This window comes from Trematomus bernacchii, unplaced genomic scaffold (assembly GCF_902827165.1).
Source record: "Trematomus bernacchii unplaced genomic scaffold, fTreBer1.1, whole genome shotgun sequence".
Taxonomy (NCBI): domain Eukaryota; kingdom Metazoa; phylum Chordata; class Actinopteri; order Perciformes; family Nototheniidae; genus Trematomus; species Trematomus bernacchii.
In genome coordinates this window covers 429,750-441,992 of record NW_022987387.1, presented here as the reverse complement: position 1 = coordinate 441,992, position 12,243 = coordinate 429,750, and the positions used below count along the sequence as shown (strand labels likewise).

At 40.4% G+C, this 12,243-nt stretch overlaps 2 protein-coding genes across 2 annotated transcripts; both read right to left on the bottom strand.

The window, feature by feature from the left end:
* Positions 1 to 915: 915 nt before the first annotated feature.
* Positions 916 to 4,608, bottom strand: igbp1 (immunoglobulin (CD79A) binding protein 1). The gene is made up of 3 exons (XM_034134371.1): positions 4,115 to 4,608; positions 3,345 to 3,677; positions 916 to 2,467 (listed from the first exon to the last, which is right to left on the bottom strand). Exons 1-3 carry the CDS (start codon positions 4,571 to 4,573, stop codon positions 2,195 to 2,197), a joined length of 1,065 nt encoding a protein of 354 aa, XP_033990262.1. The 5' UTR covers positions 4,574 to 4,608; the 3' UTR covers positions 916 to 2,194.
* Positions 4,609 to 5,523: 915 nt separating this feature from the next.
* Positions 5,524 to 11,965, bottom strand: LOC117485670 (magnesium transporter protein 1-like). Its single transcript, XM_034134303.1, has 10 exons — positions 11,774 to 11,965; positions 10,680 to 10,849; positions 10,481 to 10,598; positions 9,820 to 9,960; positions 9,582 to 9,722; positions 8,380 to 8,469; positions 7,926 to 7,989; positions 7,556 to 7,630; positions 7,032 to 7,122; positions 5,524 to 6,925 (listed from the first exon to the last, which is right to left on the bottom strand). The coding sequence occupies exons 1-10, from the start codon at positions 11,852 to 11,854 to the stop codon at positions 6,910 to 6,912; spliced, it is 987 nt and encodes a 328-aa protein (XP_033990194.1). The 5' UTR covers positions 11,855 to 11,965; the 3' UTR covers positions 5,524 to 6,909.
* Between the last annotated feature and the right edge of the window lie 278 nt (positions 11,966 to 12,243).

Below are 12,243 nucleotides of genomic sequence, written 5' to 3'. Positions count from 1 at the left end.
ATTGGAATTAGGTCAGGCGAGCGAGGGGTACAGTCGATGGTATCAATTCCTTCATCCTCCTAGAACTGCCTGCATACTCTCGCAAAATGAGGCCGTGCGTTGTAGTGCACCAGCGTAGGCTCTGACAATGGGTCCAAGGATTAGAGTGATACACGGTCAATCGAGGTTTGGTGGTTATGGGAACACAAGTAATTATTTTCAAAATATTAGCAATATATATGTTAATAGAAACATAGCTACAATATTTAGCTTTTATTTTATGAAAATCTAGTAGGCTAATGTTTTTTTTCTAGATATGTTATCCTTTTAGAGCAGACTGTAGCAGATCATTACAGCTACAATCCATCTGCAGTACAGCAGGCCATGGCTCTGATAATATACATTCACATCTTAATTGCCCAGACAAATTGGGTTAGTGTTACCTCTTGTTAGTCAATTTCTGCCTCAGTGCTGACTTTTCCCCCCCAAAATATAGCAGATTTATGTGGATTAGCTTAATGTAAATCGGTTTTAAATTTAATTATGGGCAGTCGTTTGGTTAAATTATCTGCTGTGTGATTTAACTTTGCTGTGGATTAGGTCAGAAGAGATAATTTTCACCTTATCACTTTGTCTCGGTAACATCTATTATAAAAGGGACGCAGCTACTTGCATAGCAGAAATCATAGATACTGTATGACAGCTGGGGCCGTTCTCACACTGAAACAATGCACAGGAATATTTTAGACAACTGTGTGCTTCAACTTTGTGTCAACATCTGGGTGTGTACCTTGTGAACTTGACTAGATAAATGTTATGAAAACTATTATGAAATCAAACAATGTGTATAGGAAACTCTCAAAAAATAAATACAATAGACATGAGAGATAAGAATATGACACATTAGGCTATGGATAAAAAAAAAAAAAGCATATGTGTCATTCACATTGGGAGTGCTAGGGAGATGTCCCCACCACTTTTTTTTAATTATCATTTCTTAACAATGATCTGAAAATAGCTGCATTAGCTATCAAAAAAAGTAAAGTCAGCTCAAAAGAATTCCCCCTTAGCCTACCGGTTCTAAAATGACCCAAACACTTGCATTTGTTCAGAAACGTATAATAATACACAAATTACTGACAGTAAAAAAAAAAGGACACACAGCTACACTGTTATGTCAGGTTGGCAATTTTGAATGTGCATCAGGAAGAATGTAAACAAAAAAAATCCAAACTCTCGGCGGATGATACGGCTGGGCATGTGAGCCCCAAGCATCTATAATGATACGAAAGAGTCCTGCAGCGCTCCACCCCACAGAGCAGGAGCCAACCGGGGAGCCTCTGGCCACATGGTCCTGTTCAGGGTTAGCCTGGGTTTTACTCTCATCAGCCAGGAGCATGCTGGAAAGTGGAATGGCCTGAGGTCCCAGCTGGGTTAGCAGATCTCTCCTCCCGCCCTCCATGGTTTTGGCCTGGCGTGTGACAGGGTGGCCGGTGATCTGTTCTTCCAATCAGCACACCTCCTTCTCTGATGTTGAAGAGTATGTTGTCATAGACCATATGTGCTCCAGTATATGAGCTATGCCATGTCTGCATATGGGTGGTGCAGCTGTGAGGTCAAACTTCAAAAACACATGGATTATCTTTACAACAACTGTTGTTCCTTACTTAAATAAAAATGTATGTTTCTGAGATCTTAAACCTGATGTGAATACTCAACTATGGATGGAATGAAATTATTTAATGCACACATTTCAAGCAAATTGAGAAAAATAAGTTAAAATCAGATTAGTCATAATTTGTTACTAAAATAGACCTAGGTTTTGGTAGCTGTGTTTTAATTTCCAACAGATCCTCTACACTGATTTTAGACCTACATAGTTTCTTCAGTGTCTTTATTTTACAAAGAAAGTGTTAGGATATACACACCACAAGCAGAAACATTGGCATCATAGTTGGGTTTGATTCAGTCCAGCCAAAATGTAGATTATAATTAAGACTCACTGTAACACATCATACCACAGAGGGGCTTTTAATCCAGCCTTGTAAAAGACTGGCAACATGTAGATGATAAACATCAGTTAATCAGCTGTAGCATTTAGAAAATAATTTACAATGCTGTGATCACCTTCTCATTCAATCAGTCTTAAGGATCCGAACTGTGAAGGATGTTCACTACCTGGACCGAATAGAGCAGAAAAGAGGAACCCGATTGGTCAGCCCATGTTGTGGCGGTTTCCATAACCTCTGCGGTGACTTTCTTTGTAATCATCCCAGTTTCTGGTTTTCAGCCGTGACTCCTCATCATCATTTTCAGCCTTTTTCTCTTTATCTTCTTCTTCTCTCTCCTTCGCATCAGTGTCCTCCTCCGTATCAACCCTCCTGGGTATTCCCTGGTCGGGGAGACCCCCTCGTTTCTTGTGCTGATCATACCACTCATCCACTGACATGGTGGCGAGGCTGGGGTAACCTGCCCCGAACACCTTAGCCTGGGAATGGAACAAACACATGGAATCACACAATGTTGCAGAGCACGTTAATGGAACTACAACATGAAGTTGGCACCTTCATTTATCACTTCAGTTCCCTCCCTGCTTCCCTTTGGACGATTCTGCTTTTCTCTTTTCCTAGTAGCTACTAACTTATTAGATCAATAAGTCAACCAATGGAGTTTATGCCTCACTTGTACTTGTGTGTAGTAACCATGCCACCGGCCATTATTCAAGACCAGGCTTTTAGTTGTTCAAATTAAAATACATTATTATGCTTACAATATAATAGTTGCATTGACATTGTAACCACAATTCATTGTCAACTAAATGTTCATGATTGTGTAGCCCTAGCTGTGTAAGAGCAGACCAACAGATAAAAGGCACAACACTGATCCGCACACTGTGTTACAAGCTCACAGCAGTTTTCATTTTGCAACACGTGTCCCTTAAGAAGAACTCTGTTGGATGGAAAGGTTGCAAAATGAAACTCCCTAGGAGCTTTAATACAATAAGCAGATTTGTTTGTCTTTTTCATTATAGTTTTGAAGATACTGAGTGTGCTCCACTGTGGACAAACTATGCGATGGTGAAGCAGGGCTCCCTGGATCAGGAGCCCTCTGCTAACATCTCTGAAATGACTTCAAACCAAGTATAGCATTTCTGTCCAGCAAATTCTTGTTACCTGCAGACAGACATGCACTTTGATAATTTAGCATTAAGCCTATATTGGTTGACAGATTTCAGACAAGCTAATGTATCGTTCTAGCTGTCTGTTATTTGCTACTTCTGCATTCCCCAGCAGCTTTTCTCTGTAGTTTTTTCAGTGAATACCTAGTTGAGTACCCACACAACAGCCTCTCATACACAGGCTCACCTGCACCATGTCCTTGGTGAGTATGAAAGGCTTCATGGGGGGCCTGGCGGGCTGAGCTGGCTGCTTGGCAGCACCCTGCTTCAGACCATCCATCTTCTGGAGTATCTCCACCTCCTGGTCAATGCTCTCTATTTCCTCCAGACACACAGTGACCCATCTCTGAACGTTAAGAAGGTAAAAATCTCTGGTGACTTCATCGTCGGCCTGTCCGCTGTCCACAGCTCTGCGTACATCCGTCAGTCTGGCTTCCAGATCCTTCCTCTGACGGTAGCGCTCGATCTTAGCTTGTCTCCGTACTGCCATGGAAACAAGGTCTGGCTGGCAAGGGACAGACTGGAACAAGAACCACACTTTACAATTCAGAACTTACTCATTTTCCAACTGTGCAATTACTGCTTTCCACTGCATTGTTCAGCTCGACTAGAAATTACCTTAAGTACCAGGTACTGTCTCTTTTCCATAGAGGATAGTACAGAATATGTATGAGTAGGCCTGCAGGTAGAAGCCGCAACTTTCGCCAATGGAAAACCAACAAGGACCAAGTCAAGTAGATCCGGAAATTATGCAAATACGAAACTTTTTATAAATTAATTTAGAATAAAGCACAGTGCTAACCCCTCAGTTTATACTTACACTTTAAACTGGGACACACCCTCCTGCTAATTGATCCAATGGTATATTTGAATTTGAACACACACACACACGTATGTAAAACGCTATTTACTGTCATTAATGCTAGTGTACGTATATAATAAGCAATTTAACGTTACCGGAGCCGCAGGGGATTCGTTTTCTGATGCTTCGCAAGGACTCGAGTTTTCATTCGCAGTCGGAAGTTCAAACCGTGACAGATTATACTCATGGCATCTCTTCAAGAAATCCATGAAGTAGTTGCGTGCTGTTTGGACTATCTCCAGCCGTCGGTCCCGGCCGCTCTGCTTCAGGCTGAGCGCCCCGCACAGCGCTGGAAGCAGCAGGTACCTCAGGTCGGCCGTGGCCACCTCCTCCAGCTCCTCATTGCAGCTGAACAGGTCGAGCTGAGCCACCATTGTAGACGCCTCTTCCAACATACCGATACCGCGTTTAACTCGAACCTGGATACTAGAAGAGGCAAGCGGTTCATTTGTACTATCTACCTCATCAAATATCTTCCAGCCCCGCTCTAAGAGATCACATAGTTTAGAAGGTTCTGCGGTGGAAGCATCGTTGTTGTTTTCAGAGTCCGCCATCTTGTCTCTTACTCCAGCTCTCTTCTTCGATTATTTTCTTCAGTGTTTTAGCAAATACTGCCCACCACCGGCCAAACCTTCGAACAACCTGGAAGCTCCAACTACATCTTCTCTCAAACAACAGAGGTGGGAAGTAAAAGTACATCACTCAAGTAGGCTACTGTAATTAAGTACCCCACTACAATTCAGAGGTAAATGGTGTAATTTGACTCCACTACATTTATTTAATAGCTTTAGTTACTTTACAGATTTGGATTAATGATGTGAAATATAATCAAGTGTTAAATCAGACTTTAGTTCCACCTGGAGTAAATTCACAAGCTACCCTGCAGTATACAAAGTCATTCAAACTAGCTGCACCTTTACCAGCTTTCATCATTTCATCATTATAAAACATATCATATTATTCTGAAATGGACCAATCTGCATAATCAGTACTTTTGGTACTTCAAGTATATTTGATGCTAATACTTTTGTACTTTTACTTGAGTGACCTTTTGAATGCAGGAATGTTTGTAACAGATTATTACACATACTTATAATTTTACTGTACAAGATCCGAGTACTTCTCCCACCTCTGTTAAACAATATAATATGTCAAATATACTTCAGCAGAATATTCATAGTAGACTAAAATAATACATTACAAAGAAGCCATCAGATCAGTGGTGGTCACAGAAGTCAGCATAGTGTTGTTGAAATATTTAAATCATAGATATTATGATTAGCTCCGGTCATAAGGTTTGCATTGCCATTTCTACACTGTAGCTTATGTGCATATGACATTAAAACATTTGAATCTTTTAAGCTTGAATCTTGAATTATATGTCATTGATAATAAATACAATAATATGTCTTGCCAGGAGATATGGTTCCTTTGTGTGCTTTTGGTCAAATGCTCAGTATAATTCTACCACAAATTAAAAGAAAGAAGAACAGGCAAACACCAAGTCAGTTAAGGCACTTTAATATTAGAAGAAATCACCTTAAGTAACCACAAACATTCAAAGCACTTTGTTTTACACAACATGATTTGTACTTCTGGGTATCCTTTTGAATGAGTTTGTCTACAATCCCACTCCCAGTGAAGGCTGTTCTTGCTTCATCTTAAGTGACAACATTAAGAGAAAGTAGTTAAGTTGCCACCTGTACCTTTTTCCATTTTAACAGTTCACTATACCTATTACAGCTGAAAAGAAAATATGTGAACCAGATTTATTCTCAAGTTACTTCATTAATCCAAACATGAGTTAGTCAGTGTACTCATAGATGTGATTTAATTGGAAAAGAGAAGAAGTTTTCCACTCAACCGTTTTCTCCTCCAAACTGCTATTTCTTAGTTGGCTATTTGAAGATGAATTGGGGTGGGGGTACACTTTATAAAACTCTCATCCCTTAACCTACTTCTACTTTCAACTACTGGATTACAAAATGGTTCATAGCAAACCCTGAGTGTTTGATTAAAAAAACATAGAACGGGCAATTTCATTTAATTGTGTATCCACCAGGTGGTGGTCGTTTATTTGATATATAGATAGATGGTCTTTTTCCCCCCCAAACAGATATTCCTTTAGCTCAGGTCATTGCATCCTTTAACTTGTTATAAACTGACCACCACTGAGTGGGATTACTAATGAATGCAGACTGGCTTAAGAGTTATACAAATCACGACTTTATTATTAGTTCTTTCTTCAGGACATGTCATCCTACAGCCCAGTAACGGGGCAGTTTAAGGCACAAAAATAAATATTGAGAGTGAAGTTGCCCGCAATAAATACCTTTGTTTCTGAGTTTCAATGGGTTCATGCGATTAAGTGCTTCTAAGGGGACACTTTAAATGTGTTGATTCTTTCTAAATAAAAAGCTTTTTGATGAGTGGATACTAAGTATGTGTACTACCACAGAAAATAGTCACAATTGAACCTTCATTTATTACCATCATAGGACTAGAGCTGTCTAAGATGTTACCAAAATTACAGATTTTCAGAATGCTAAGAACCCTCTGATAACGGCTCCCATGGGAAGTTCAGAAATATAAGAAGCAGACAGATTTGTGTCCAGTAGGACCTAGACTGAAAGACACCAGCTTTTGGCACAGTGTAGAATGCATACTGGTTGTTGCTCTGTTGTTGGCAAGTTAATTGCTTGGTGAGTCTTTGAAGGCACAGTGTGTATGTGTGTGTTGACACACACACTTTTGGCTCAACAGATATGAGACAAGCCATGGCTTAGCCAGCAGAAAAGGGGCATTTCCATGGACAGTACTCTGCTTGTTGACAGCATTTTGGGGAACTCCCTGTTCATGCTTGCTTTAAAGTTGGAGGCATTGTTGAGCTCTAAGTCATCAGGAAGCTGCATAAAAAAACAAGATGAAGTTAGCCAACAGGACAAATGGTAGGACGCCAGCCAATAGCTGCAGCTAAAACAAGACCAACAGTTAAAGTGCCTCTGTCTTTACCTGTATGGATATCCATGGTACTTTGCTCTGAATATGGACAACAGCCAGCTGAAGAACAGCATCACCAGACCAATACCTGCTACACACATGACTGACACACACCGAACACACACACACACACGTTTGAATAAAATCACAGACTTCAGTTCTTCAGTTGGTCAGAGAAGCAGCAATTACATAATGTGCGTTTGAAATTAAACTAGTGGACATTTGTAATATTTAGTGTAGTGTGTACAACATCTTGTAAGGTCCCTTGATGGAATCTGAATGGATCTCAGAGGGCAGATCTCTGCCAAGGCCAAATGCCCTCTCTTGCAATATTACACAACAAAATGTATATCTGCCCTGTGATTCTGATCCGGTCCAAAATGTGGAGGGTGTTTGGATTCCTCTTGGCCTATGCCATACCCTTCCACTCAGTTTAGAAAGATGGGGCCATCACTTATTCAGAAATACTGGGGACAAAAAGACAAACAATGGGAACAGAAACACATAATAATCTTTGTGGGTCTGTGTGCACATACTCTTCCTCTTTCCAATGTCCATGTCAGAGGTGGCGGCCTCACACAGCAGCACCATTCCCATGGTAACAGCAGCATCTGACAGTTTGGTCAAGGTTTAAAATACAACTGCATGTGGGGCATAACATTAGTCTACTCAAACAACCATATTCAATAGAAACAGGATGTGGAGGAAAGGGAGCCCTGTCCAACACATTTGGGAAATAATGAAAGGCTTAAAAAAAAAAAAAAAAAAGACACAACAAAGCTAAAGGGGTGAGACAAAATGCAAAGGGGTCAAGGCTGTCATTTTGGGTTTGAATCACATTAGTTTGTCGGGGGTCTGGCTCAGTATTAAGTGTATGATGAGTGTAAAACAGTTAGAGAGGGATACTGAAGAGGAGGATGATGTGAGTCTCAGCCACAAACTGGGCCTGACTGCTGCCATGGATGTAGCTCTGGAAATAAACACAGTTAGATCCTGTTTGGATGGTTTGTTCACATATCATAAAGAAAGTAGGGCTGTGCGATTATGGCAAAAATCATAATCACGATTATTTTGGTCAATAATTGATATCACGATTATTAAAAACGATTATCCATTTACTTTGAAAACATCCATATATTGAAAAAAAAAATTTGAACAGTATGTTTTTAACAGTTGATTACCCTGAACTTTAAGTATAATTCAACAGAAAAACCAAAAAAAAAAAATTACATTTTTTTTTTAATAAAAATAATCGTTTTATTTCGATTACGGTACATTGTTTTCGTAATCGTTGCAAGCCAAAATCGAGATTAAAATACGATTAATTGCACAGCCCTAAAAGAAAGTGTTTTTTTCTTACCACTTGCCCTGTGCTGGGGTTCTTGTGTGCATAAGGCGGACCTCTGATGTGGTTCCACATCTGGCCCGAGGTCATGATCAGGACAAAGCACTGAAATACACAAAAACACAGCACAAATAATCCATCTGTCTGCAGAAACAGCAGCATGCCCACATCCCCGCAGCAGCAGCTCCTCACAGAGGGGATAGGAGGAGAAGTCACCGAGCAAAACAGAAACATTGGCGACTGCCATCAGCGCATGTCACCTTATCTGCCGATGTGCCCATGGTGGTAAACGGCTAACAGCGGACGATACTGATGTCTCGCCGTAACTTTGATTACTCGCACGCCTTGCACTTGTTACCATTATCCTTCTGGTTGGTTCAGTTTTTGTTTCAATACATCTAATAAACCAGGTACTTATAGTCCTGCGAGGGCTGGCTGTACATTCCTCAAGTGGAATTTAAATCCATCTATTTATTACAATGTTGATCTATTCCGTACACACCTGTATTTACTGTTGGACCTCTCTCTGTAAGAGCCATTTTCCCAGCCACTGGGTAAAAGGGTAATGTTGGCAAGACATTCAGTATATTCTTTGAATTCTATTTCAATTAAAACCACCGACTTTCCATAGTTTTGTATATATAGATGTTTTTGATGTATTCAAAGGTTATGTTTGTTATTGTTTATGACAGAGATGAATACAGTGAAGCAGGTTACAGGGGCCTGTGGAGCACAGCTAAATGGCTTTACGCCAGTAAGACCGGGGAGTCCGGAAACGTGGATGGGTATATGTTTTTGACTGCGTTAACGTGTATTTAAATAACTTAATACAGTGCTATGGTTTTTGTATCACCAAGTCGGTAGTGGACTGTGTAAGATTCAATGTGGATTTGGACGCTGTCTTTGCTTTTCTTTAGTTGGTGTTTGCAACGTTTGGGGAATGAACAAATAGAACCAACATCTGATAATAATCTAAATAATAAACAGTATTACAACATGGAGAATATAGCAAGTGAAAAGAACAGCATTCGGGAATGTGCAGAACCTGAAGTCTAACATATCCTTTTTCAACTTGAGGAATAGATTCACCAAAATGTTCTGCTTTATCAAGATTCTCTAACTCTCTGACATTCAGCTCTGACGAGACCATTTGACTTCCTTAACATCTTGACAGAGTGTTATCACCAATAGTTCATCAGTGTGTGCATGGTTGTTACCAGTGCAGAGAAGGCCCAGACATTCTTGTTAAAGAGAAACTCCAAATTGTGTCTTCGCAGATATGCCAGTCCTCCAATCACAGCCAGGAGGAAGCCCAGCAGGAGAGGCCCTGCGTAGTTGGGAGGGCGAATGACGCGGATCTAAGAAACAGATAAACATGTGTGATTGGTAAACTCAAGTTTTGGTTATATCGTCATGGTAAACATACTGAAATGATGATGAATGTTTTGCCATTACCTGCACATCAGTCCTGTCTGCCACCCATCTGGCCAGCTGCTCAGCTGCAAAGCCTCTGACCTGCAGCTCATAGGTATCAGACTTGCGAGGTTTCCCTTTGGATGGGAAGTGGAGGAAGGTCGGAGCAGAATTCATACCGAGCTGCAACACAAACACAAGGGCAGAACAGTGGAACAGTGAGGTACATTACAAATACATTGCATTACTTTATTCATCTCCATGTACTTAAACTAATAACACTCAAACAACCATTAAACATTTGCAGTGCTAACCAAACTCTTGGATTTATAACTTGTATAAACCTGCTTTGGCAGCAAAAACATCACACAAGCGCTGACTGTAGCTCAGGGTCTGGGGCCTCATTTAGAAACGTTGTGTACGCTCAAAAGATGGTGTACGCAAGTTTCTGAGCAAGGTTTGTGCAGAGACGCTGCACACACAGCTGACTGACAGGTAGAACAAGCTTTTGTGAATAAAGTCCCATCTGTTTGTACATACATGTGCCAACCCAGCTTTTGGTATACTATCATTTCTAAGTGAAGAGCCATTACATTAACGGAGTCATCAGGTGCGAAACAAGGTTTTGCTTACTTCTAACTCAATGAGCTTCGTTTTTTATGTTAATGAATGAACAGACCATTACAAAAAAACCTTGTCTCACCATCTGAAAGACGTCGGATCCTTCATCAAAGTCTACACATGCGAAGAAGACTTTGTTTGTAAATGCAGAGGAATAACGCCAAGAGTTAGCCAGCATCTGGAACTCCTCGTCAGCTTGTCTGAAATGAAAACATTGTTTAAATACACTGTTAAGAATACAAATAAAAGCATTGCCTCTCTCAAGGGCCCCCATGTCTTACTTGCAGACCCCACACTGCCTCTGTGGCTGCAGTGCTGTGAACATGATGACCACGGAATAGTTCCTGGGAGGAGCCTTCACAAAGCGACGGAATTTATCCCCATTCATCCTGATAACTGATCGCTTGGAGGTCCACTCCATCATCTGAGTCAACTTCTCTGACAGCAGAGTCTACACAGGACACAGACACCTCATAGTGTTAGACACGAAAACAAGAGAACACAAGAGAAAAGCCAAAAGCCATCCTGATACAACTCCATGCAGCATTTGGGATAAAGATATAGGGAACGTTATTACAAATATATAAACTCTTAGGTTATATTCAAACTGAAACAGTTACTCCTTCGCACTAGAACCATTTGGAGGCATGTTGGTTATGAAAATCATAAACTCACAACAAACAATCCATTAATAAAAAACAATTAAGCAGTGACATTGCATATGATCAGATGTTCATAAAAACATTTATCTCTTTGTTTTACATTCAGGCAGAGGAAAACCTATTCCATATTGAACAGAAATGTAATATTATGGACATATGTAGTGATAGTTATGGCTGGCAACCTGCACATAAAACGGCATGATAATCTGTTCTACAAAACATCACGGTGGGTGTATACATTCATTGTTATATTCCATACAGTGGGTAACTACATTGTATCACTATGCTTGATACAAGCAATCAATACAGAGATGGTTTGAATAACGAAAGGTTGAATCAAGTTATTTGTTTGAGAAAAGGATAACTTGATTCACATTCTAGGCGTGTAAGTGGAAGTGGAGTTTGTCCTTCCTGTAGCAGTCTGTACTTCCTGAAGCAGTCTGTACTTCCTGAAGCCGTGTTCAGAGTTCTTATTATACATCCATGGTTCAGAGAGCTAACGCTGACTGTGCCCCTGCATGAGCCAATAGCAGATTAGATTCATGTGATGTGTTGCGCAGTTATTGGTTTGTTCCATAGTGCCATACAACAAGCGAACGTTAGCTATGTCCTGGTTGCTTTTAGCCTAGCTTCTCAGATTGACACGGACTTCTGAAACGTCGCAGAAATATCAGTTTAACTTTTTCCGGTGTGTGTTACTGAATAAATGTCACCTCTTTTTTCTTCTGTGCATCAGCAGGGTCATTGTAGATATTAATGAAGAGAAACAGCAAGAACAAAACGTTTCCAAACATTTTGAGACCGTCTGCAACACTGTCCACTCTTCCTTTTCTTCTTCTTCTCCTTCTTCTTCTTCTTGGAGGGTCATTAGCGGTAGTCAACCGAAGAATAGGTACTTTCCCGCCACCTACTGGACTGGAGTTTGTATAGAGTGGCGAAGTCACGCCCACTTACTTCCGGGTAATGGGACCTTATTTCGGAAAAATTATGCATTGAAGTCAATGGGGAGAGAAAACTTATCTTTCGATCCCGTTTGAATTGTGCCATGAATTACACATATGATGTTTGTCAATCTTAAAAAATCATTTCCATGTCAAAAAAGTCACAGTTTGTCGTAAAACTGTTGAAATATAAGACTATGAAAAATACGCAACTAGAAAGACTACAAATCCCAGAGTCGCGT

What these genes read in the sequence shown, in the direction of transcription:
- igbp1 (XM_034134371.1), bottom strand. Translation starts at nt 4,573, where the DNA reads ATGGCGGACTCTGAAAACAACAACGATGCTTCCACCGCAGAACCTTCT. An exon ending in ACGAATCCCCTGCGGCTCCG is followed by an intron (nt 3,678 to 4,114) that starts GTAACGTTAAAT and finishes TTCTTGTTCCAG; the next exon opens with TCTGTCCCTTGCCAGCCAGA. An exon ending in TCACCAAGGACATGGTGCAG is followed by an intron (nt 2,468 to 3,344) that starts GTGAGCCTGTGT and finishes TTCCATTCCCAG; the next exon opens with GCTAAGGTGTTCGGGGCAGG.
- LOC117485670 (XM_034134303.1), bottom strand. Translation starts at nt 11,854, where the DNA reads ATGTTTGGAAACGTTTTGTTCTTGCTGTTTCTCTTCATTAATATCTAC. An exon ending in ATGCACAGAAGAAAAAAGAG is followed by an intron (nt 10,850 to 11,773) that starts GTGACATTTATT and finishes TGTCCTGTGTAG; the next exon opens with ACTCTGCTGTCAGAGAAGTT. An exon ending in AGGCAGTGTGGGGTCTGCAA is followed by an intron (nt 10,599 to 10,679) that starts GTAAGACATGGG and finishes TTTTCATTTCAG; the next exon opens with ACAAGCTGACGAGGAGTTCC.